The 27,099-nt window shown below is 43.2% G+C and overlaps 1 protein-coding gene and 1 long non-coding RNA gene across 3 annotated transcripts in view; one reads left to right on the forward strand and one right to left on the reverse strand.

The window, feature by feature from the left end:
* Positions 1-25,299, reverse strand: part of LOC102936860 (chondroitin sulfate proteoglycan 4) — an 86,530-nt gene extending 61,231 nt beyond the window's left edge. The window contains exon 1 of one of the 2 annotated variants that reach the window (XM_043547245.1): positions 25,080-25,281. In XM_043547245.1, the coding sequence (XP_043403180.1) occupies positions 25,080-25,164 (85 nt within the window). In that variant the 5' untranslated portion in view covers positions 25,165-25,281. Of the gene's footprint in view, positions 1-25,079 lie in introns of both variants that reach the window. The other variant, XM_037902796.2, reaches the window with a different exon arrangement.
* On the forward strand, positions 4,682-5,523 carry LOC122465939. The gene is made up of 3 exons (XR_006291092.1): positions 4,682-4,698; positions 4,881-4,973; positions 5,469-5,523. It is a non-coding gene; the product is annotated as an uncharacterized LOC122465939 (long non-coding RNA).
* Positions 25,300-27,099: the final 1,800 nt, after the last annotated feature.

Consider the following 27,099-nt stretch of genomic DNA (forward strand, 5'->3'; position numbering starts at 1 on the left):
ATTTGTAATCCAGGAGAGTCCCTCACAGCCATTCAAGGTACAAGAGAATGAGACTTTACTAAATTCCCTCACCCCCCAAGTTTAAAATTGGTAGTTTTTTTTATATGAAAGTCTTCAGCTACACCATTCCATCTCTTAAAGCAATAAACATGCACCCCACTCCTCCACACAATGCAAGACCCAGCTCCCACATGGCAGAACAGCTGCAAAACATTTCTGGTCTTCAAAGTGTTTAACAGATATTGGCATCAGTGCTTCTCTTTAAAGATAAAATAATGTTTTGGCTGTTTGCCCACAGTGCAAGCAAAAACAATGTAACTAACACTGAAAGTACTTCCAGAAACGCTGAATCCTTCTGATGTGGAAACAAAAATATGCTAACTAAGCTATTGATTTTCATTTTTGGCACTAAAAAAGAAATATCAGAATTAGGCCACAGGACAACTGCTGCTTAGGTTAATTGCACTAATGTAGCCCGGTAACATTCCACCGAGTTAGAGAACACAACCAGATATAACCTTTGTGTTATTATATTGTGAAATGTCATGCAATCTAGTAAATTATCTAGTTATTAAAGGTCAAAATGTAAAAAGCAGAGGATTTGTCAAACAGTTTCTAATTTTTTTTAATTGCTATAGTATCCAAATTTCATGATCGCTACTTCAGGAGGTGATACAATTGCTGTTCTTAGCAGGGATAGGAAGGAGTCACTTCTTGAAAGTTAGAAACATAAGAATTGCCATATTGGATTAGCCGGCGGTTCTCAAACTGTGGGTCAGGACCCCAAAGCGGTTCGTGACTCTGTTTTAATCATAGAATATCAGGGTTGGAAGGGACCTCAGGAGGTCATCTAGTCCAACCCCCTGCTCAAAGCAGGACCAATCCCCAACTAAATCATCCCAGCCAGGGCTTTCTCAAGCCTGACCTTAAAAACATCTAAAGGAGGAAATTCCACCACCTCCCTAGGTAACCCATTCCAGTGTTCACCACCCTCCTAGTGAAAAAGTTTTTCCTAATATCCAACCTAAACCTCCCCCACTGCAACTTGCGACCATTAGTCCTTGTTCTGTCATCTACTACCACTGAGAACAGTCTAGATCCATCCTCTCTGGAACCACCTTTCAGGTAGCTGAAAGCAGCTATCAAATCCCCCCCTCATTCTTCTCTTCTGCAGACTAAATAATTCCAGTTCCCTCAGCCTCTCCTCATAAATCATGTGCTCCAGCCCCCTAATCATTTTTGTTGCCCTCCGCTGCACTCTTTCCAATTTTTCCACACCCTTCTTGTAGTGTGGGGCCCAAAACTGGACACAGTACTCCAGATGAGGCCTCACCAATGCCAAATAGAGGGGAATGATCATTGCCCTCGATCCGCTGGCAATGCCCCTACTTATACAGCCCAAAATGCCATTAGCCTTCTTGGCAACAAGGGCACACTGTTGACTCGTATCCAGCTTCTCGTCCACTGTAACCCCTGGGTCCTTTTCTGCAGAACTGCTGCCTAGCCACTCAGTCCCTAGTCTGTAGCAGTGCATGGGATTCTTCCATCCTAAGTGCAGGACTCTGCACTTGTCCTTGCTGAACTTCATCAGATTTCTTTTGTCCCAATCCTCTAATTTGTCTAGGTCCCTCTGTAACCTATCCCTACCCTCCAGCGTATCTACCACTCCTCCCAGTTTAGTGTCATCTGCAAACTTGCTGAGGGTGCAATCCACTCCATCCTTCAGATCATTAATGAAGATATTGAACAAAACCTGCCCCAGGACCGATTCTTGGGGCACGCCGCTTGGTACCAGTTGCCAACTAGAAATGGAGCCATTGATCACTACCCAATTTGAGCCCAATGATCTAGCCTGCTTTCTATCCACCTTGTAGCCCAGGGGTAGGCAACCTATGGCACACGTGCCAAAGGCAGCACACGAGCTGATTTTCAGTGGTACTCACACTGCCCGGGTCCTGGCCACTGGTCCGGGGGGGCTCTGCATTTTAATTTAATTTTAAATGAACCTCCTGAAACATTTTAAAAACCTTATTTACTTTACATACAACAATAGTTTAGTTATATATTATAGATTTGTAGAAAGAGACCTTCTAAAAATGTTAAAATGTATTACTGGCATGTGAAACCTTAAATTAGAGTGAATAAATGAAGACTCGGCACACCACTTCTGAAAGGTTGCCGACCTCTGTTGTAGTCCATTTATCCAGCTCATACTTCTTTAACTTGTTGGCAAGAATACTGTGAGAGACTGTATCAAAAGGCATCACCAGGGCTGAAGTTAGACTTGTTGGGGCCCGGGGCTGAAACCCGACCCCACCACCGGTGCCGAAGCCTGAGACCAAGGGCTTCAGCCCTGGATGGCAGAGCTCAGGTTGGAGGCCCCCCACCCAGGGCTGAAGCCCTTAGGCTTTGGCTCCCCCCATCCCCACCCGGTGCGGCGGGACTTGGGCAGGCTCAGGCTTCGGTCCCCATCCTGGGGTCCTGTAGTAATTTTTTTTGTCAGAACAGGGTCGCAGTGCAGTGAAGGTTGAGAACCTCTGGATCAGACCCATGGTCTATATAGCCATGAGAAGGGGGTGCAAAAACCCCACAGCAGTCAGTTATGGAATAATCTGCCCTCATAAAGGTTTGATCCTAATCCCTCAGAGTTAGAGACTGCCTTAAACCCTGAATTATTATCCCATCCAAAATTCTGTGTTTGTATTAATTATTGTAACTCTGGATATTCTTGTTCTCTATATGTCCAACCCCTCTTGAATGTTACTAAATTCTTGGCCTCAATGATATCATGTGGCAGTGAGTTACAGTCTAATTATGTTCTGAATATTTCCCTTCAGTTCTGAAGTTGCTATCTCTCAATGTTAATTATTGTTATTACGGTAGCACCCAGGACCCCATTGTGCTAGGTGCTGTACAAATGCAGAACAAAAACACAATCCCTGTCCCAAAAAGCTTACAATCTTGCATATATGCTCAAGAAAGAAAGTTCTGTTTCTCTGTGTCCGAGAGATTTCTGGGGACAGTAGTGGGTGATTGCATAAGAGCGTTCTTCTGTCCTGATGGCCAAGTTCCCCGAAGACTAGCTGAGTGATTTATCCAGTGTCTGGCTAAAACTGGGGCTTTGAGGAAGGCTACTCACCAGAGGCTTACCACCAAAGGCTCATTCCAGGAAAAAAAAAAATCTAATGGGAACAGATTGGGGAATCAATCACAATAAATAATGGAGATTACTACTTAGCCCACTGAATGAGAGTGTGTGCCTACCACTTATTACTCATGTTGGCAATTTGGAGTTCGTTTTAGATTCTCTGCTGCTCATGGATGCTGAGCTCGCAGCTATGCCCAGGAGCAGTTTTCTCCCCATCTGCACTTGATAAGAAGGGTGCAAGCTCTGCTTTTGGATGCAGAGGTCACTGCAATTTATCCCTGCCTTCTCCATGTTGGGATTAGATTACTGCAACATGCTCTGTGTGGGACTACAGTTTGAAACCACCCAGAAATTGAAGTGAAATAATTCATCCAGCATGCCAACAAACTTTTTTTTCTTTCAGCGGTGTAACAGTCAAGTGCTTTTTATTTTGGCACTGCTAGCACTGGCTTTTGTCCTATAATGTCTTTTTACAGGTGGACTGGTGGTAGATAAAGATGTTGTGGGGTCTGTATGGCACAAAGGTAGGTGCCCACCTTTTGAAAGTACTTCTAGAACAGTATTTAGTGAATAAAAGCCCCATCAGGGCCGTATTGTGACAGGACTGTGCAAACACAGTAAAAGACAGCTCCAACCCCAAAGAGCTTACACTCTAACTAAGACAAGGTATAACTAGTGGGTGGAAAATCATCAAAAGGAAGTGAGGCAGAAGAATGAAGGAAAAGGTACTAAGAACATGCATTTACATAGGCCAGATGCATGCATGACTAGATGGTTTTAAGATGTTTATTTTTGATCTTGTAGCTCATAAAAAAATTAATCAAGTATGAGAAATATCAGAAGTTTCTAACAGCAAACTACATAGATACAAGCTACACAGCTGTGTGCTCTCAATCTTCAGAATATAAGACCCTTCAATAAAAAGTAGTGTAAATCTTCCTTAATCTAGGATTTTAGTAAGGGAAATAAGTGTTCATTTTCTAATCATAAAGATGGTTTTCCTTTTTCATGCAACTAGTTCTTCAGGTTGTTGATTGTTTGTTTTGATACATAAAAACTTTTAAAAGACTGGTTCATTTTCACTCATTTCATGACTGTCCAACATTTGTGGTGCCAGCTGAGGAAGAGAGAACAAATAGGAGACAAATGGTTCCACTTCTATTTGTCAAGCTCAAGATGCTCTTAACAGCACTACATCAAAAAAAGTGTAAGAGTTCAATTATAAATTCATAAGCATCCCAGACTCTCACTCCATGTCCTATAAGCACTCACTGAAAGGCAGCCCATAAAGCACATGTCCTATAAGTAGTTGTTGAAAGGCAGCCCATAAAGCCCCCTTTCCTACAAACCCCAATAACAGTGTATTCCTATAACCTAGAGTAACTCAGTTCACTGCTAATAAACACATTCTCACAGTAAACTCCCAGGACCTCTTTTATATCCCCATCCCTATCAGGGATGGACCCTGGGCCACCCACAGGTGTATTCCATATAAGAGGGCAGCAAACAGCCTCTCTGTTCTTGGGAAATGATCAAATAATTATCTGCAGGTGAAGTGCTTTTCTTTAGAAAAAAATGTGTTTTCAGATTGAATGCTCTGTTAGAAAACTCCCAGAACTATTCATCAAAACTTAATCACAGTGATTCTGTTAGATTAATTTATACCAAAATTTTATGGCCTACAGATTTATTTACAAATGTTTTATTTCTTTCCTTTACCTTGTGGCTGCAGGTTTGTTCTCTGAAACAGTCATTCAGACTGTAACAAAGGGAGTGTCTCTAAATCTAACCCTAGCAACTCCAGAGTATATACAAAATGCTTGAGGTAATTTGCAAAGATAAATATTAGTCCTAAGTCTATTATACAAGTGTCAGTCTGTTGATAGTGACTAACTTGTAGTAAAACCTCTAAAAGAAAATTCTCCAGTTTTGCATAAGAGGCTATCGCAGTACCATTATTAATATAGAAAACCTATTTGTTAGAAGCTGTCATCTATGGAAATAAACTTGAGTTTTTATGCAACATTCATGTGCAGCTGTTAACTTTTTTTGCTGATGCTTTTGTAAAGGTTTGTATACACTGAACAGTGCTAGATATTAAGATTACCACTCACATAAACCAAGAATTTAAGTAACCCGAATACACTTAATATATGCCCACTGGAGGGAAAAACAAATTTGGAAATTAAAGAGATTGCCTTTTAAACATTAAAAGAGGTCATAGTAAACTGTGAGAACATAGGGGGGAAACCTTGATGAGGTTGTTTTACAATGCTGATTAATACTAATTTGAGATATGCTTCCACTTTTATATGGAAAGCAACAAATGGGTCAGAGCTCTTTTGGAGAACGTGATGCAATCTTTTTAACATGAGATACTGTGGAATTCAGCTTTACTGCTCATTCTACTACAGGTAAACCCCAGATTTTATGAAGGTCTCCAAAACCCTTCTAATATAGTTTTGAACAAACTAATGTTGATGTTGTAAGACTTTAGAAGTGAGGGAATACATTTCAGATAACTTGAGTTTTGAATCAGCGTTTGGAAAAATTGGGATTTATTTGTAATTACTTTCTAAAGGTAACCTTTTATTTGTCTCTTGCTTAAAATGGAGATCACGATATTGACCTCCTTTGTAAAGTGCTTTGAGACCTAGTGTGAGGTCTGAGGCCTTTTTTCTGCAGTCACATTAGGACAGCAGCAGCCATGAACTAAAAAGCAGAAAGTCAGCCTCACGTTCCATCTAAATTACATTAAAACAATGAAATATCAGTCTGTTAAGAAGGCGCTCCTGTTCTAATAATACTCACCAGCACCAGATTAAAGAACAGATATTAAGATGTTTAAAGAAAACTTTCTTTGATAGCATTCTGTCTGGCAAGGAATCACTTACCAACAGTTCTGATTGTGAAATCTATACTACTTTATTGTTTTGACTTTATGGTCCCTACTTCTCCATTGTTTATCTCTATGGTCTCTATCTGGTTCTTTGATTGTTTCCGTCTCTTGCATAACTAATTATGCAAGATTTAAATCAACTAAGGTGGCAGGGTATGATTGGTTAAGGAATTGTTTTGCAATATATTAGGACTGGTCAAAGAATTATTTTGTAATACTTTAGTAAAATGATTGGTCAAGATATAGGTAAGTGTAAGGCCAACAGACCCCAGTCACTGGCGGGCGGGATCGAACCAGGGACCTCTGGAGCTTAGTAAATAAGCCTCTACTCCATGATTTAAGCGCCAATTGGCTGTTAGCTAAGGCTGTAGAGCAGACTCATTTTATCTCTCTCACTCTCATTCTAAGTGGTCTCAGTGCCACTAGATGGGACAGAACACCACACCCAGGTCTTTCCTTCTTTTTCTTTTTTCCTTTCCTTTACTATATAAACTGGGAGGTCCAAGAAGGCGACCAGGTGGGAAAGAAAGGAAAAGAAAAAAAGAAGGAAAGACCTGGAAGAAGAAGAACTCACCTCCAAGACACAGCCCAAGATCAGAGCTGCTAAATCGTATGCATGACTGTGACATGCAGCAACCAGAACCCAAACAAGACTGACTTTGCATGGCCAACAAGGAAAGTCCGCCCATGTAATCAGGATTGGTGAGCACAGCATTGTATGCTTAGCATGTGTATTCTGCTTGGTGATTGTTAATAGAGGTTGAGGATATTACTGTGTAAGGCTCTTTAACCGGGAGAAGGCCCTGAAAATCCGTAGAAGATTAAGCCCTGAGCCCTAGGAATTGGGTAAGGGTGGCCCTGAGCCCTAGGAACTCGGTAAGGGTAGGTGCCTTTTGCCCCGAGCCCTAGAACCTGGGTAAGGTGGGGGTGGCCTAAATTAACTGGGTTATGCCTTGGAATCTGCAGGCAGCTGTGCCTGCAGACGGTAAGTGTAAAACTGTCTCACAGCCTGCCAGCAGATTATCCTGGTGGGCTGCAGGTTGCCCACCACTGCCCTAGAGTGTGCGGGTAACATTATGATTGAGAAATGCTATACAAGAGTTGGGTAATAGTATTATACTGATCAGTAACCCCTGTGAGGATCAGATTAGAAATAACCTAGTTTTTTAAAGTTTGTGAAGTAGGAAAGATTTTTGGATTGCAACTTATTTGTAGATTAGTAAAAATTACAGTCTGGAAATTATAACTAGATTGCCATGACTTGGCTTTAAAGTGCTGAGTAGAACTTCAACATCCTTACAAAACTGAGACTTTGCTATTATGCATGTGTCAGATTGCTAAAACAAAGCAATTAATTTTCCATTAGAAGATGGGAATACCTAGATATTTGAGGACACCAACTACTGTATGGTTAAACTTAATATCATATTTTTTTATAGAGGAAAATCCTGACGTTCCTTTGATCCAGATGCAGTAGTGTGAGACATGAAAGTGTTTTACACTAAGAAACAGATACTGGAATTAAAGAAAGTCTTTGCTATGTCTTCAATATTGTGGTTATCTACATATACATTAATCAGATAACTGCCATTATAAAGTCAACATATGCTAAATTATCACAGTGGTATCTGAAACATAACTGTTTCCTTCAAGTTTAGGGAAATACATGTACAAGCTGACAAATGTATAATAATGTTGAACATCTACAGTAGACCTAGTGCCAGAAGCTTAAAAGATGAGGCACAGCATATACCTACAAATAAAAATATACACAAGGCCTTTAAAGCTTGTTTTCCAGATGCTTGGAATCACATTAAAAATATCCCAAATGTAACACAGTTCTCGATGCATTATAGATCTGATCTAATTCACATCTCCCAAAAGCCAAGTTAGAAAAAGACAAGAAGGATAAAGGAGTTTGAGGCGCAAATGGTGTTCTCGTCCATCCTCCCCATGGAAGGAAAAGGCTGGGGTAGGGACTGTCGAATCGTGGAAGTCAACGAATGGCTACGCAGGTGGTTTCGGAGAGAAGTCTTTGGATTCTTTGACCATGGGATGGTGTTCCATGAAGGAGGAGTGCTGGGCAGAGACGGGCTCCACCTAACGAAGAGAGGGAAGAGCATCTTTGCGAGCAGGCTGGCTAACCTAGTGAGGAGGGCTTTAAACTAGGTTCACCGGGGGAAGGAGACCAAAGCCCTGAGGTAAGTGGGCAAGCAGGATACCGGGAGGAAGCACAGGCAGGAACGTCTGGGAGGGGAGGGCTCCTACCTCATACTGAGAATGAGGGGCGATCAGCAGGTTATCTCAGGTGCCTATATACAAATGCACAAAGCCTTGGAAACAAGTAGGGAGAACTGGAGGTCCTGGTGAAGGCAAGGAATTATGACGTGATTGGAATAACAGAGACTTGGTGGGATAACTCACATGACTGGAGTACTGTCATGGATGGTTATAAACTGTTCAGGAAGGACAGGCAGGGCAGAAAAGGTGGGGGAGTAGCACTGTATGTAAGGGAGCAGTATGACTGCTCAGAGCTCCAGTATGAAACTGCAGACAAACCTGAGTGTCTCTGGATTAAGTTTAGAAGTGTGAGCAACAAGAGTGATGTAGTGGTGGGAGTCTGCTATAGGCCACCGGACCAGGGGGATGAGGTGGATGAGGCTTTCTTCCGGCAACTCGTAGAAGCTACTAGATCGCACGCCCTGGTTCTCATGGGCAACTTTAATCATCCTGATATCTGCTGGGAGAGCACTACAGCGGTGCACAGACAATCCAGGAGGTTTTTGGAAAATGTAGGGGACAATTTCCTGGTGCAAGTGCTGGAGGAGCCAACTAGGGGGAGAGCTTTTCTTGACCTGCTGCTCACAAACCGGGAAGAATTAGTAGGGGAAGCAAAAGTGGATGGGAATCTGGGAGGCAGTGACCATGAGTTGGTTGAGTTCAGGATCCTGACACAGGGAAGAAAGGTAAGCAGCAGAATACAGACCCTGGACTTCAGGAAAGCAGACTTCGACTCCCTCAGGGAACTGATGGGTAGGATCCCCTGGGGGAATAACATGAGGGGGAAAGGAGTCCAGGAGAGCTGGCTGTATTTCAAAGAATCCCTGTTGAGGTTACAGGGACAAACCATCCCGATGTGTTGAAAGAATAGTAAATATGGCAGGCGACCAGCTTGGCTTAACAGTGAAATCCTTGCGGATCTTAAACATAAAAAAGAAGCTTACAAGAAGTGGAAGGTTGGACAAATGACCAGGGAAGAGTATGAAAATGTTGCTCGGGCATGTAGGAATGAAATCAGGAGGGCCAAATCGCGCCTGGAGCTGCAGCTAGCAAGAGATGTTAAGAGTAACAAGAAGGGTTTTTTCAGGTATGTTGGCAACAAGAAGAAAGCCAAAGAAAGTGTGGGCCCCTTACTGAATGAGGGAGGCAACCTAGTGACAGAGGATGTGGAAAAAGCTAATGTACTCAATGCTTTTTTTGCCTCTGTCTTCACGAACAAGGTCAGCTCCCAGACTGCTGCGCTGGGCAACACAGCATGGGGAGAAGGTGGCTAGCCCTCTGTGGAGAAAGAAGTGGTTAGGGACTATTTAGAAAAGCTGGACGTGCACAAGTCCATGGGGCCGGATGCGTTGCATCCGAGAGTGCTAAAGTAGTTGGCGGATGTGATTGCAGAGCCATTGGCCGTTATCTTTGAAAACTCATGGCGATCGGGGGAAGTCCCGGACGACTGGAAAAAGGCTAATGTAGTGCCCATCTTTAAAAAAGGGAAGAAGGAGGATCCTGGGAACTACAGGCCAGTCAGCCTCACCTCAGTCCCCGGAAAAATCATGGAGCAGGTCCTCAAGGAATCTATCCTGAAGCACTTACACGAGAGGAAAGTGATCAGGAACAGTCAGCATGGATTCACCAAGGGAAGGTCATGCCTGACTAATCTAATCGCCTTCTATGATTACTGGTTCTGTGGATGAAGGGAAAGCAGTGGACGTATTGTTTCTTGACTTTAGCAAAGCTTTTGACACGGTCTCCCACAGTATTCTTGTCAGCAAGTTATGGGCTGGATGTATGCACTATAAGGTGGGTAGAAAGTTGGCTAGATTGTCGGGCTCAACGGGTAGTGATCAATGGCTCCATGTCTAGATGGCAGCCGGTATCAAGTGGAGTGCCCCAAGGGTCGGTCCTGGGGCCAGTTTTGTTCAATATCTTCATAAATGATCTGAAAGATGGTGTGGATTGCACTCTCAGCAAATTTGCGATTGATACTAAACTAGGAGGAGTGGTAGATATGGTGGCAGGCAGGGATAGGATACAGAGGGACCTAGACAAATTGGAGGATTGGGCCAAAAGAAATCTGATGAGGTTCAACAAGGATAAGTGCAGGGACCTGCACTTAGGACGGAAAAATGCAATGCACCGCTACAGACTAGGGACCGAATGGCTAGGCAGCAGTTCTGTGGAAAAGGACCTAGGGGTGACAGTAGACGAGAAGCTGGATATGAGTCAACAGTGTGCCCTTGTTGCCAAGAAGGCCAATGGCATTTTGGGATGTATAAGTAGAGGCATAGCGAGCAGATCGAGGGACGTGATCGTTCCCCTCTATTCGACATTGGTGAGGCCTCATCTGGAGTACTGTGTCCAGTTTTGGGCCCCACACTACAAGAAGGATGTGGAAAAATTGGAGACAGTCCAGCGAAGGGCAACAAAAATGATTCGGGGTCTGGAACACATGAGCTATGAGGAGAGGCTGAGGGAACTGGGATTGTTTAGTCTGCAGAAGAGAAGAATGAGGGGGGATTTGATAGCTGCTTTCAACTACCTGAGAGGTGGTTCCAAAGAGGATGGTTCTAGACTGTTCTCAGTGGTAGAAGATGACAGGACAAGGAGTAATGGTCTCAAGTTGCAGTGGGGGAGGTTTAGGTTGGATATTAGGAAAAACTTTTTCACTAGGAGGGTGGTGAAACATTGGAATGCGTTACCTAGGGAGGTGGTAGAATCTCCTTCCTTAGAAGTTTTTAAGGTCAGGCTTGACAAAGCCCTGGCTGGGATGATTTAATTGGGGATTGGTCCTGCTTTGAGCAGGGGGTTGGACTAGATGACCTCCTGAGGTCCCTTCCAACCCTGATATTCTATGATTCTATGATTCTATGAATTCAGCCAAATAAAGGTATGCCACCATATACGTAAAAATAATCCATAATAGAAGAATTATATTTCAGGACCTCTGAGTGTCTTATTCTATATTTCCTAGCCAGAAAGATTAACCTACCAGCCAAAGACCAATATGAAAGACTGCAAAGGGAAAGAGGGCCCACAATTGGGGTGAATAAGTAGGTGGGCTCTTGGGAAAGTGGAGAATGCTTGAATTTCAGGCAGTGTTGTCCCTGTACCTTGCTGAGAAACGCCAACTTTCAGATCAATTACTGGCAAGCTCAGACCTAATAAACTTTAATCCCCACACCCATTCTTTGGGGGTTGGAAAGGATGAACATTGTTCCTTAGTGTCCCCCAGAGATTCTTGGCTGCTGAGAAGAAGATGTCTACCCCTTACACTACCAAAGTTTTTGAGTTCTTCTTCAACTATATTGCTACAGTAGGTGCCTCTGTGGCTGCTACCAGCTTTTCCAAGCCACAGTAGAAGTGAAATTGACTTAATTCTTGTTAGTTTCATTGCTGTCCAATGCTTTTTAACACTAGTAAGGACAATCTATGAGCAGCTGCAAAGGCACTAGAGCTGTGTGCAGTCTTAGGAAGTTAATAAGGCATCTGTTTAGACATGGTTCATATCTGTAAGATTATCTTCCCAGACAGAAGAGCTACAAACTTAGGTGAGTGGGGGACTGTTTTTAATTTAATTTAATTTTGCAGAAGTTGATAGCCCTTGTTCCCTCGCCTCTCACAAAGAGCTCCCATGTATGGGTTTATATTGTGTTTACTTGGCTACTTAAATGTCTAACCCATTTTTACAGTGGCTATTCATCATATACAATAATACTCAGACTACAGCTCACAAGCCGCAAGTGGCTCTTTAATGTGTCTCCTGCAGCTCTTTCCAGCTCGTGTGTGATTTAATTATTAACCAACCAGAATGCTTTTGCTATGTTATTAACCAATTCAGTTATCAGCTTGCCCTAATTTATTAACTTATTTGCTGTGAGAATATATAAATATCTCCCCTATCCCTCTTTTTAAATATCAATAGTACTATAGGTAAATGAAACAAAGTCACACGACTGTGGCTCTCTTAGGTAACGTTAATTGCTAATTTGGCTCCTGAACCACTGAGGTTGCCACAGCCTGACAGAATTGTAGGGCTTATGCTGACCAGATGTCCCAATTGTATAGGGACAGTCCCAATATTTGGGACTTCTTCGTATATAGAGGCCTATTACCCACCACCCCATCCCAATTTTTCACACTTGCTATCTGGTCACCCTAATAGGGCTGGAAGGAATCTCCAGAGGCAGGTAATCCAGTGCCTTGTGCTGAGGCAGGACGTGGTATACCTAGACCAACCCTACCAGGTGTTCATCTAAACGATGGGGATTCTACAATCTCCCTTTGTAACCTATTCCATTGCTTAACTATTCCTATAGTTGGAACATTTCCCCTAACATTTAACCTAATCTCTCTTGCTGCAAAAATTAAGCCAATTAACTTCTTGGCCCACCTTTAGTGGACATGGAGAACAACTGATCATCATCCTCTTTATAACAGCCCTTAAAATATTTGAAGACTTATCAGGTCTCCCCAAGAGTAAACATGCCCAGTTCTTTCAGTCCTTCCTCATAGATCAGGTTTTCTAAACCTTTTATCATTTTTGTTGCTCTTTTCTGGACTTACTCTAATTTGTTCACATCTTTCTTAAAGTGTGCCATCCTAAACTGGATACAGTGTTCCAGCTGAGGCCCCACCAGTGCAGAAGAGAACAGAACAAGTATCTCCCTTGTCTTAAATACAACACTCCTGTTAATGCACCCCAGAATGAGATTAGCCCTTTTCATAACTGCACTCACTCAAATTCAATTTGTGATCCACTATAAGCCCAGATCCTTTTCAGCAGTACTACTGCCCAGCCAAGTTATTCCCCATTTTGTAATTGTGCATTTGATTTTTTAATTCCTAAGTGTAGTACTTTGCACTTGTCTTTATTGAATTTCACCTTGTTGATTTCAAATCCATTATCCAACTTATCTTTGAATTCTATTCCTGTCCTCGAAAGGGCTTGGAACCCACCTCAGCCTGGTGTCATCCACAAACATAAGTATCCGCTCCATTATCAAAGTCATTAATGAAAATAGTTAATAGTACTGGACTCAGAATGGACTCCTGTAGGATCCACCAGTTATGTCCTCCCTGTCTCACAGTGAGCCACAGATAACTACTCTTTTAGCACAGTCTTTCACTCAGTTTTACACCACTTTATAGCAATGTCATCTAGACAATAGTTCCCTAATTTGCCTATGAAAATGTCATGTGGGACTGTGTCAAAAGCTTTCCTAAAATCAAACTGTATCCGGTCCCCACATCCACAAGGCCAGTAACCCTGTCAAAGAAGAAAATGAGGTTGGTTTAGCATGATTTGTTCTTGACAAATCCCTGTTGGCTCTTACTATTTATCCTATTATCCTCTAGGTGCTTATAAATTGATTCATAATTTGTCCAGTATCTTTCCAGGTATTGAAGTTGGGTTCCGTGGCTCCTCTTTGTTCTCCTTTTTAAAGACCGGTACTATGTTTGTCCTTCTCCAGTCTTCTGGGACCTCACCCATCCTCCATTACCTGAAAGATAATCAGATAGCCTAGATTCCTTCAGCTATGTCTTTAAGTATCCTAGGGTAAATTTCATCAGGCCTGGCCAACTTGAATACATCCAACTTATCTAAATATTCTTTAATCTGTTATTTCCCTTTTCTGGCTTCTACCCTGTTCCCCTGTGGGATAAATACTTAAACAGTCATTGGGTTGGGGAGTGGAGATAGACGGAATAACTCTGTAGTCCAATGGTTAGGGCACTCACATGGGGAGGCAGGAAACTCCAGGATCCAGTCCCTCTGCTCCAATCACTCATTATTTATCCACAGTGAAACAGCTTCAACAGGAAAGACTGAGGGAGCCTAGGACCAAACTATCCCATAGGCCAGTGGTAATGTTGGATCATATTAAAGAAGTTCTGTATTAAAATCACAAATGAGTTTGATTCCCCATAGTTTAAATTCCAGGGTATTACTAATTAAGAGGTCTCTTGGTTTTTGGTACTGTTTCTCTCCCTCTGTGTGTGAAACTTGCAAGCTGCTAATTGTGTTAGTACGTTCTAAGACAGAGTCTGTTCTCAAAGCAATTCACACAGAGAGAGACTCAAAGCAATACTCTAACAACAGAAACAGCACCCAGAGACTCCCCGCCCTTTTGTTGTATTAACAATTGTGATTAAAATAGAGATAGAGGATGTATGTGGATGGATGCTTGGTGTGGATAATAACTGAATGATCAGGGAGGTGCCAGCCTAAGAATCCAGTGTCCATCAGCTGAAGAAGGCGTCAAGTGGAAATAACCAGAGGACCCCCGGAGGGCAGACTGGAATCCACCCAACAGCCTCAAGGATGGGAGAACCAAAGAACAAGATAACATCTAGGAGCCGTCAGGAATGTGCTATCTGCTGATTGATTCAGCAACAGCATGATGAAGCAATTCCCATAGACTGGCATAGGAAGAAATTCCTATAAAAATAGACTCTAAAAAGTGAGAACTTTGGGGTCTGATTCTGCAAAGCAACTTCCAGGAGCATCAGATGTACATCTGACAAGGCCCTGCTCCCTCCTCATGTCCAGGCCACCTGGCCAGTGGCTTGGCATGAGCAACTCTAAGGCTGGTAACTATGATAACAACCTTGCAGAACCTGTGTGTGTGTGTGTGTGTGTGAATAAATATGAGATTGAATGGGATGTTATAGCTGTAACTAACTACTTACTATGATTCTTTCTGTATTCACAATAAATGTGGCATTTTGCCTTTTCCCCTTTAATAAGATCCTGCTGGTTTTTAATTTATTGGTATAACAGTAAGAGCGCTCTCCCAAGAGGAGTCCCCTGTTCAAATCCTTTCTCTGTCTCTGGCAGAGAAGAGGGAATTGAACCTTGGCTGCCCACATCCCAGGCAAGTGCTCTACCCAACGGGCTAAATGTTACAAGGTGGGTGGTGGCTCCACCTCCTCCAGCCATTGTGTGGAGTAAGGCAGGTGCCTAACTCATTCCCTCAAGAGATGGCTTAGGTTCTAAACTGCCTGACTCCTAGACAGGGGTTCCTGTTTGTGGATTGCTTAGTAGAAATAGGTGCCTCCCTGAAGCCTGGACTTGGGCATCTATCTCCGAGAGAAGGGTGGGGCTTAGCATACATCACTGTCATCGGAATCCATAGGCAGCTCCCTGCCTAGCATACTAGCTTTTGTGCTAGTTTTTTTTAATTTAATTTTTAAGCTTTGATCTCTTCCCATTAATTATATAAGGAGCCTAGGCACCTAACTCAGGCTTTGTGGATCACAGTGTTCTCCCAATCATTAGCTTTTCTGGTAGTGTTCCCACATGCCTGTGCTATTCTTTTATACTCATATATATATATATATATACACACATGCACACCGAATACCACCCATTTATATTACTGAACTGTTTATTTTCTAACCTGACTTCACTTTTTTTACATGGGAAATGTTTTGGTAGCTCTCACATTTCTGTAAAACAAATATAATTAGCGGTGATACCAACTGAAATAAAGGCCCAGATGGCTTCCACTCCCTGCCTCCCATAAGATTCATGGACAGTCCTCCTGTGTCCTGAGCAGAAATAGGGGTGAGGGAGTTAGTTGGATAATAACATTGTCCTCCACTTCCTGGAATCCTATAGAACGCTCTGCAAGAGGGGTGAAAGCTAGACAGGCCATGGGAGCGAAATCATCATCCCTTCATAGAGATTCCTCAGAAAAAGGTAGCACAACCTAGGGGTGCATTATCTTGTCCTGAGCCCTCCTCTGTGCAGGGGTATCCCACATGAAGAGGTTCCTGGGACAGCTGCACCCAGGGAAGGCACCGACAGCATGACTACAACAGAGCCATACTGCCAGGGAGCAGCACATGCCCCTGCATGCTTTGGTGCTCATGAGAATAATTTATGGGTAATTTCACAAGGGCTTTTCATAGAGTTTTCCTCCTTCGCCCCCTTCTTTTCTAGTTCTTTTCTAGCAGGTTCTTTTCTAGGAGAGTGCTCTCAAAGGCCAAACATTTTAACAAACTGCAAGGAAAAGATTCTGTTTTTGCTTGTCATAGTCACTGAATAAGCTACAAGGGCTATATTTCCTGAAAATAACAAATGCCTCAAGGCGAAAAGTCATTAACAATATTTTATGTACCATTATGTAAACAAAATAAGCTTCCATTTAAATCCAGATCTACATCCAGACAAACAACTTCTTGTTCTTCTTTATTAAAAAAGAGAAAACAGCAAAAAAACAAGATTTCTCCCATATTTTAAATGATTTTAATGTGGTATGAGCAGGTCTAACACTGAATTCAAAGCTAGATTTATGTATGGTGAGCAGGATTTGGCCCCAAGTATGCTCCTGTAGAGATCCCCATGCTTCCTTTTATTTAATAAACAAAAAAACAAAAACTTGGCTTCTGGGGCTCATTAGTAGGATCCAGGGTCACCATCTACGGCACAGATAATGGACCTAATTTTGTTCTCACACTGGCATAAATCAACAGTCAATGGAGTTGCTGAGAGAAGACTCAGATATGATATATTTACAATGAGATAATATGATATTTACAACGAGAAGTAAGACTACTCCAAATTAATGTTAAAAAAATCACAGGGAAAGTAAATTTGGGGGAAGTTCTGTGGCCTATGTTATACAGGAGGTCAGACTAGATTATCACACTGGTACCTTCTGACCTTGGTATCTATGGAATGATTGACACACTTCATATAAAACTTTAATAGCGGAGTTCACATTAATGCAACAAAAATACAGAGGACACCTATTGAATTTCTTTTGCATTGACACATATCTGGTTGCTATAGTAGACATACTAAAAATAATACAGTATAATAACAGTGATATTTCCAGTTTTCATAAACAGTGTCCAGGCCTTCCTTTCAGTTTTATAGTTTTTTCTGGGAGGAATTCTCGCTTTTTGGTTTAGGCACGAGATGAGGACTCAAAATTGAGACTAAATTCCCAGCTGTCATAGAAATCTCTCTGAGTCCAAGTCATAGAATCAAAGGACTAGAAGGGATCTCAAGAGGTCATCTAGTCCAGTCCCCTGCACTCATGGCAGGACTAAGTATTATCTAGCTCAGGGGTCTCAAACTCGAATCACCAGGAGGGCCACATGAGGACTCGTACGTTGTCCCGAGGGCTGCTGCCCCTGCCCCCCACTCCACCCCTGCCCGCAGGGTGCAGCAGGGGGCTCAGGGCAGGGAGTTGAGGTGCGGGGTGCAGGAGGGGTTCGGGTTCCAGCCCAGCACCACTTACCTTGAGCGGCTCCAGGGTAGCAGGGGCGCACACTGGGGCCAGGGTAGGCTCCCTGCTGCCCCAGCCCCGGCCCCATGCCGCTCCGCTCTGGGAAGCGGTGGGCACCCTGTCCCTGCAGGCCTGGGGGGGGAGGGGGGAGCAAAGAACTCCGTGAGCTGTTCTTGCCTGTGGGTACCTCCCCCCGAAGCTCCCATTGGCCGCGTTTCGCCATTCCCGGCCAATGGGAGCTTCAGGGGAGGTAACCACAGGCAAAAACAGCTCACGGAGTTCTCTGCTCCCCCTCCCCCTGGGGCCGCAGGGAAGCGGTGCGGGGCCCTCAGCACCATGGGGTTGGCAAATCCGCTGGCGGGATCCAAAGCCCTGAGGGGCCGGATCCGGCCCGGGGCTGTAGTTTGCCCACCCCTGGCCTGGAGGTAGGCTGGGGACGCAGCGCGCTGGGGAGGGAACGGGGTGGGGGCCCGCGGGGAGCTTGGAGAGCCGCAAGGAAGAACACCGTGGGCCGCGTGTTTGAGACCCCTGATCTAGATCATCCCTGACAGGTGTTTGTCTAACCTGCTCTTAAAAATCTCCACTGATGGAGATTCTACTGTTCTCGATCTCTAAACCAAGGATAATGCTTCCCTACACCACAAGGGTGTTGTGAGGATAAATTCATTAATGTTTGTGCGATGCTCCAAAACTACACTAAAAAAAAAAAAAAAAAAAGCTAATAGAATGTTAGGAACCATTAGGAAAGGGACAGATATATAAAACAGAAAATATCACAATGTCATTACATAAATCCATGGTATGCCCACACCTTAAATACTGTGTGCAGTTCTGGTTGCCTCATCTAAAAAAAAAAAAAAAAAGATGTATTAGAAGTGGAAAAGGTGCAGAGAAGGGGAACAAAAATAATAAGCAGTACGGAACAGCTTCCATCTGAGGGGAGATTAAAAAGACTGGGACTGTTAAGTTTAAAAAAGAGACATGGACATGATAGAGAGGGATAAAATCATGAATGGTATGGGGAAAATGAATAGGGAAAATTCTAACCCTTTATATAACACAAGAAGCAGGGGTCACTTGATGAAATTAATAGGCAGCGGCTTTAAAACAAAGAAAAAAAAAAGAAGTACTTCTCCACACTATGCACTATCAACCTGTGGAACTCATTGCCAGAGGATGTTGGGAACATCAAAAGTATAACTGTTCAAAAAAAATTAGATAAGTTCCTGGAGGATAGGTCCATCAGTGGCTATTAGCCAAGATGGCCAGGGATGCAATTCCAGGCTCCAAGTGTCCCTAAACAGCCACAAGCTGTGCTTGGATGACACGGGATGGATCACTTGAAATTGCCCTACTCTGTTTATTCACTCAGAAGCATCTGGCATTGGCCACTGTCAGAGACAGGAAACTGGGCGAGATGGACCATTTGTCTGACCTCGTATGGCTGTTCTTATGTTCTTACAATGATGGGAGCCTTAAGTACCTAGATATTTCTTTATTCATCTTCAGCAGCTGCTTTTCCTAAATGCAATTTTATATAAAAAATGTTTTTAAAAGAGTGCAAGAAGTTTCAAAAAGCACTGGCAAGGTTGAAAATCTTATATGGTGGGATGTTGAGTTAACAGATCTCTGTTTTAGAGGGTCAGGTCCTTTGTGGCACTTTACAGTTCCAAATTCCTCCTTGCACTGCTTTCTCCATCAACACTACTGTGCTTCGACTATGTGCACACAAGTCAAGAGTAAGGGTCTAAACTACGGTTCTTTGAAGCACAGTGTGGGCTTTTCACAACGGAATTTTAGTAAATTATTCTTGACTGCTAGTACAAAGAGCAGAAGCAGAGCAGGACAATGCTAAATTAGGAGCAGAGCCCCAAAATGAAGGAGCACATGAGTCTAGGGGAGAAGATAAGCTTTTGGAGGCAGAAACTAGGGGAGAAGGAGGAGAAAAAGAGATGGCAGAAACAATATTACATGCCAAACTGTTGCTAAATGACACTGACAGCGCAAAAAGAGTGTGGGAAGGAGTCTTGCTACATTAGCCTTTGACATTATAAAGCACATCTAACCTTTAATCCAAAGTAAATCTTCTGTTTATCCAATCTTTCCCCACTATCACACTTAGTTCTTTTGTGTACAATGAAAAGCAAATACTATATGAGTTTGCAAGCAAATAACCCTCACCAGCAGAGTGTGCAGCATACCTGAAATACACTTTATCTGTAAATCCTTCACCTATCACAATTCAAGAAGAAAGGTGGTCTTGTGATTAAGATACTTGACTGCAATTTAGTAGGGCCCAGTTCAAATCCTGGATCTATTACATACTCTTTGTGAGAATGGTTTCAGAGTAACAGCCGTGTTAGTCTGTATTCGCAAAAAGAAAAGGAGTACTTGTGGCACCTTAGAGACTAACCAATTTATTTGAGCATAAGCTTGAAGTGAGCTGTAGCTCACGAAAGCTTATGCTCAAATAAATTGGTTAGTCTCTAAGGTGCCACAAGTACTCCTTTTCTTTTTGCGAGAATGTGGGCAAGTCATTTAACCTCTCTGAGGGCTTGGCTACACTTGCAAGTTAGACCACATTAAAGCAGCCCCAGGTCCCTAACTCCCAACCCGTCCACACTGGCAAGGCACTTAGAGGACCTGGACTCTGCAGCTGGAGCGCTCCTGATCATCCAACTCCATGAGAAGCGTAACACTTGCTGCGCCTCAGCTGAAACGCCCGGGCATCAGTGTGAACGAGGTGTTCCATTACTGCATTATGATCAGCCTCCGGAAACGTCCCATAATCCCCTTAAGTGAAGTGGCCACTCTTGTCATTGTTTTGAACTCGGCTGTAGGAATGCGGATATCCCCTTTCAAAGCTCTGTTTTTGACAGCCGGCATGCTTATCTGCTCTGGGACAATGCAACCATTACTGTGGAATGCTGCTTGCTGTGTGTGTGTGAGAGAGAGGAATGGGGGAGGGGGGCCTTCTGCTGTCTGAATTTACAAAACAGCATGCTGACACACTCTCAGCACTCCAAAAACCAACTCTCTCTCCCCCCACATACACACAACACACTCCACCTTCCCCCCCCACCCCCACATTTGAAAAGCACGTTGCAGCCACTTGAATACTAGGATAGCTACCACAATGCACTGCTCTCTGTGGCGTTGCAAGAGCTGCTAATGTGGCCACACCAGTGTGCTTGAATCTGACAGTATGAACACACTACAGCGCTTTCCCTACTGCGCTCTCTGAGAGCTGGTTTAACTCACAGTGCTCTACATCTGCAAGTGTAGCCATGCCCTGAATCTCAGTTAGCTTTTGGAGGCAGGAACTGTCTCTCAGGCCTAGATGACACTAGAAATATAGCTATAATGGCAAACTGTACAAGTGTAGACTCAGCTGATATCAGAACAAGAGTGCTTTAGGTATAGCTTATACCAGCTTCTCAAGTGAATAAGCTATACCAGCAAAAGCACTTTTTTGCTTGTATAACTGTGTCTATACTATGGCTTTTGCCAATATAGAAATGTTATAAAATAAACAAATAAGTCACACCCCTAAGTGACATTGCTACACTGGCAAGTTTCTAGGGCTGACCTGGCCTTGTCTCTTATTGTGTTGTTTGTAAACTGCCTAGCATAATGGAACTGTAGGGAGTAGACCTGAATATTGATGTAAAAATAGTTACTAAAATATTTATTAAAATTTTATCTTGTTATAATCATAAGCAACTCTTTATCAGACTCAGAAAGACAAAAGTCGCCTCTCCAAGGATTGGTAAAAGGAAAGACAATGCCATCTTTAATAACCATTTAAGTTTAGAGACTCTCTAAGAGTCATTAAAATTAAACAGGTTATTGAAAAGCAAAAGCATTTTATACAGGAAATAGGAGTGCTGGACTAATTTGAAACAGAATTTCAACTTCTATTCAATCCTGAAGGGATTTGGGGACAGTGACTATGCATTTTAATCATACAGAAGGTTATTTATTCAAACTATTGAGCCAAGATTAAAATTAATGGATCTAGTATCATCTTGGTGAATGGAAAGTGTCACGTGTAATTCTTGAACACTGAGAAGAGAACAAATGATCCATTGAAGACTAAATACTCTTAACATCAACATGCCAAGCACACTCACCCTAAAGTTAGAGGGTGCAGAAAGGAGATCTGGTATTTTATCAGTAGTAATTGCGATACCAAAAAGGTCAAAACTCCTTAATGGTGTTTACAGTGATGTGGGAACATATGGATCTACATTAAAGATGTATATTTCAGATATATAAGTCAATAGACAAAAATCTAACTAATTAAAAATGCAACTTACTTCCAGGAAGTAAAACAATTAAAACACTCATCTATTATGACAATTCAGAAGAAAGACCATGATCTGTACATATATATATCTTTACTCACATAAAGTGGTCCATGGAAGTCATTGAAACTACTTCGCAAAAAGAAAAGGAGTACTTGTGGCACCTTAGAGACTAACAAATTTATTTGAGCATAAGTTTCGTGAGCTACAGCTCACTTCATCGGAGAGGGAAGCCTTTTAAAAAAAAACTACTTGTGAGTGTAAACTACTATGTGTGCATCTTTAGATTGGATCCAAAATCACATTAAAACCTATACACATACACTACACATTAATTAACAAGAAATGTTATTCAGAAAGAAAAAACGGTGACAAACTTGAGTCCCAATCCTGCAACTTCAAAATGTGTCAGAGGTTTGCAGGACCTGGCTCATAAAGACAGTCCCATAGAAAAAATATCTTTTGAGGACAAGTCCATTCATTCTGTGTACTTCATTTTTAGCCATTAATATGATGATGAAAATACAATATAAATCAATTTCTGCTAGGATCTTACTAATATAAGATCTAATCCTTTGCAGCTAATACTTATTTTTTAAAAAACTATCAAAGAATTTCCTAACACAGAAGTCTGAAAACTTCTTAACTTTTAAATATAGTTTCAATGCTGTTTATAGACTTCTTACATCTATACTGTGTCTTAGTATAAAATATATATTTCACACCAGTGCTTTCTCTAAAGAACTCACTTTCAGAGAGAGGCTTCAAGACTCAAGGGATTTTCAAGTGTGCTCAGCATGGGCCTAACTACCACTATTGCAGTAAAAGGCAAAACTCTCATCAACTTCCACAGGAATTGGGCACAAAGTGAGTACTTCTGAAAATCACATCATAGAACTATACATAAAAGCAACAACCACTCCCAACTGTAACTGGGATTTCTTGTCACAAAAACCCGTGAGAACACCATCTGGGACTGGTTTCAGAGTAACAGCCGTGTTAGTCTGTATTCGCAAAAAGAAAAGGAGTACTTGTGGCACCTTAGAGACTAACCAATTTATTTGAGCATGAGCTTTCGTGAGCTACAGCTCACTTCATTGGATGCATACTGTGGAAGCAGTTTCCACAGTATGCATCCGATGAAGTGAGCTGTAGCTCACGAAAGCTCATGCTCAAATAAATTCCACAGTATGCATCCGGTGAAGTGAGCTGTAGCTCACGAAAGCTCATGCTCAAATAAATTGGTTAGTCTCTAAGGTGCCACAAGTACTCCTTTCCATCTGGGACTGCATATCACAGGTCAAGATACCATGTTGCAATACGAGCCCCATATATTTAATGCAGAATGCATGAAAATAGTTCTCGAGGGAACACTACCAAATATCTGAAGTACTGCACATTATTTTAAAAGAAAATTATATTGTCTTTACAAAGACCCACTATCTCTTAACACTTAATCCCAGATAATTAAGACATCTATATTACACTTATGGGGCCTCTGAAATGATGAGCACCCTCAACTTCCAAGGAGAATTCCATTGCAATTTACTCATGGGCTATGGGGTTCCAGAGAGTTGTGTCTCTGCTACAATGCACACTTCTACAGCTACTTAATGTATCACTCTGTAAGTGGCTATTTCAAACTGCAAAATTACACCCACTGTTAGAATATAGGTAGTAAGAAAAACTACAGCAGCTGATATTATTTATTATAAGGAGAAGTAAAAGATTTGAGATTTTAGTTACACTGTTACTTTTAATGATAGCATAAGAGACTTTAAAGTTCTTTGTCTAGAAGAGTTGCAGGTGCTCAGGCATGAGGTGTCTCAAATTTAATGGCTAGTTCTGAAAATTTGGAACACTACTTTACAAGCGAACTAAAAAAAGGGGGGGGGGGAACCTCCTGCTTGTGTCTTTGATTTAACTTCTGTCATGTAGGATGACCACCTGCAGTTTTTAAAAGGAGAGGGAAGCCTTTTAAAAAAAAATTATTACAGAGATGGGACATATCAAGTTTTCAGGAGGGTCCTCCTGAGGACTGCAGACCTCCGTGGAATAGAGACATCACAATAGACTAAAACCTGAGCTGACGTTTCTTTCCCCTCAGTTGAAAGGGAAGAGATGTTGACTCCTTGACAAAAAGCTTTTATCCTGTTTGTCAGGAGCTTAAGTTAAACCAGTCTTAACAAAAAGTAGTTTAAAAAATTGACTGAACACCAACTCCCCTTCTACTGAGGGACAGGGCAGCTGCAGCTGGTACTTTCAGCTTTGCTCCTGCAAGCCCTTAGGTATGTACCTAATTCCTCCTTTTTGGCACTACTCTTATGAATGAAGTTATGTGAATATGTAAAGTGTCTCTCTTGTGGTATCACTGTCCCACTAGCTCTCCAGACAGCCCTCCAACCAACAAAACAAAAACAAAACCAGAAATCAATGCCTAATATTTCAGGAGACCAAAAAAAAAAAAAACACCCCAAGCCCGAAAAAAAATCTTTAAACTAAAAAGCTTTTAAGGTTTTTGTTATGCACCATAAAGAAATAGAACAAACAATGTCCTCTGGCCTACAACTTTAATGTGCTGATAAATCTACAATCCACTGTAAGCAAATAATATACAAAGAAAAGGTCTAAAAGTTATGTTAAGGCCTGACCTTTCTTAAATCCCAATTCAGACCCCTGATCCTGCATTTCTGCTTCCACAGAACGAACAAGACCATCAAACCCTTCCTGATGGGTTAGCTCTGCCTGAAAATTGATACGAAGTGAGGGAAGTGCCTGTCAAATGAGTCTGACTTGGGATTGCAGGTCTGTTCACATATACCCCAGGCCAGTAGGCAGTACAGCGCGCCCAGGGAATTGAGCCCCCGCAATCACTGTAGCTGGGTAGCAGCGGAAAGCGCTCGCCCCGCCAGGGCGTTGTGGTCTGAAGTGCCCGGGGCCTTTCCCCTTCTGCTGCAGTGCAGCGACCGCCGGACCCCAAACCCGCCACGCATGTGTCGGCTCCAGCTGTCGGGCTGCGAGTGGCACCGTCCCCGCGCGGCGGCCGGAGCCGGAGGGCCAGGCCGGGCAGGGGCTCTCAGCCGCGCAGAGTGCGGCAGGCCCAGCCGAGCGCACCCGGAGCGGGGCAGCATTTCTCCGGCGTCGGGCAGAAGCCCAGCCCAACCTGGCGAGAAGTTTCCGGGAGGCCCGGCCAGGGGTCTCTCCAGCCCTACCTGCGAGAGCCCGTAGGCTAAGGGCAAGCAGCAGGAGCAGGGCGCCGGGGAGACCGCCGCCGGGACTCCTGCACCCCGGGGCCATGCCGCCTGCGCTCCCAGCTTCACCGGCTCCGCGGGCCGCCTGCTCCAGGTCCGGCGAAGGAGGCAGCAGCGGCCCCGGGCTCAGGGCCACAGCGCAGCCCCGCCCGTGCAGCAGCTGTCGCGCTGGCTCCGGTCGAGTTACACTTGGGGGGGGCGCAGGCTGCTCCCGGGGCGGGGCTCCGGGGTGCCTGGCCCTGGGGAGAAGAGGCTACAAGGCAGCTCCCAGCCCCCATTCTCTACTACCTGCGCCCCCTTGCCGGCCCCCCTTGCCGCTGAACCGCCCCTCTGCCCCACTCTCACCCACTAGCCCCCTCTGCCCTGTCTCACTCATTCCCCCTTGCCTTCGCAGCTTCTCCCCATTATCACCCAAACCCGTTTAAAAACAGTTGTTTGGATCATTTTAAATGGGATTTTAAAAAGTGCTTACGTCTGTTAGACATTTAAGCCCAGATCCACTTAGGTAACTACGTGCCAGTTTTGGGTGCCTAAAACTGCAATCCACAAAACGCCCATCTGGCTCATGTCTAACCCTGTAGACTTTTCCAGCCTTCCAATGGCCTGGCAAAAGAAAAAAAAAAAACCCTAACTGGCTTCAAGATTGAGCTTGATAAATTTATGGAGAGGATGGTATGATGAGAGACTCTTTACAATGCCATGTAACTGATTTTGGATCTAGCTGCAAATAGATCCAATGGCTGGTGATGGGACACTAGATGGGAAGGGCTCTTGATTTAATCATTTTATTAAGATAATGTTGAAATAAGCAACGGTACAGAGTTCAAGCATAGAAGTTTCTGGTTGTCAGGGGATAAGGTACAGATTATCAAGGGGTACAAAATGCGATTTAGGAGCTGGTGGAACAAGGATCACATAATAATCTGCAATCTCCCCGACTGGGGGGAAAGTTTAACCGGTCAGAGTACAGACATCGAGATATGGGGTAAGTTATCCACACAACGGCTATGTTCAGTATGCTGGGTACAGTGAGTGAATATGGGGGTGGGGATGGGTCTACCCTCATTGGAGGGGTTTAATGTTCAGTGGGATTATGTTTCCAGTTCATATGGTCCGGTGGGGAAGGCCTCTCAGTCTCTTTCCCACAGTGTGTGCACAGTGTTCCGATAGGGAAGGCCTCTCAGTCTCTTTCCCACAGTGTTCCGATGGGGAAGGCCTCTCAGTCTCTTTCCCACAGTGTGTGCACAAGGTCGTACCGGCTCACTCCTCCTGGTGCTGTCGGTGGCCGGTGATGTGCTCTATGTAGATGTCCCTGGACCATCGGAGGGTGTCCGAGACCATGAGGCGCCGCATGAGCCGTGCGTAGCGTTTACCGATCCCACAGGTCCGCAGCACACGCTTCTTTCCCAGGTGTCTGGCTGGTGGGTCTTGCCCACATGCTCAGGGTCTAACTGATTGCCATTTGGGGTCGGGAAGGAATTTTCCCCCAGACATTCCTAACATTTCATACATTCCTAACATTTCATACATTCCTAATATTTCATAGACAAATATTTGTTTATACTGCTCTGTATACTATACACTGAAATGTAAGTACAATATTTATATTCCAATAGATTTATAATTATATGGTAAAAATGAGAAAGTCTGCAATTTTTCAGTAACAGTGTGCTGTGAAACTTTTGTATTTTTATGTCTGATTTTGTAAGTTTTTAAATGAGGTGAAACTTGGGGGTACACAAGACAAATCAGACTGTTGAAAGGGGTACAGTTAGTCTGGAAAGGTTGAGAGCCACTGGTCTATATCATAAACAGTAATGGGCAAAAACTGTTTTTCTTTTACTTTGCAATTATACTGTGGCCAATACTATTTAATAGTTTATAGCTGCAATTCTACACGTATATGAAAAGTCAAAAATAGTCTAAAATATGTCAATGATTTCTATATCAAGTCTATCTAATGTACTTATATGGCCCCATC

This window comes from Chelonia mydas, chromosome 5 (assembly GCF_015237465.2).
Source record: "Chelonia mydas isolate rCheMyd1 chromosome 5, rCheMyd1.pri.v2, whole genome shotgun sequence".
Lineage (NCBI taxonomy): Eukaryota > Metazoa > Chordata > Testudines > Cheloniidae > Chelonia > Chelonia mydas.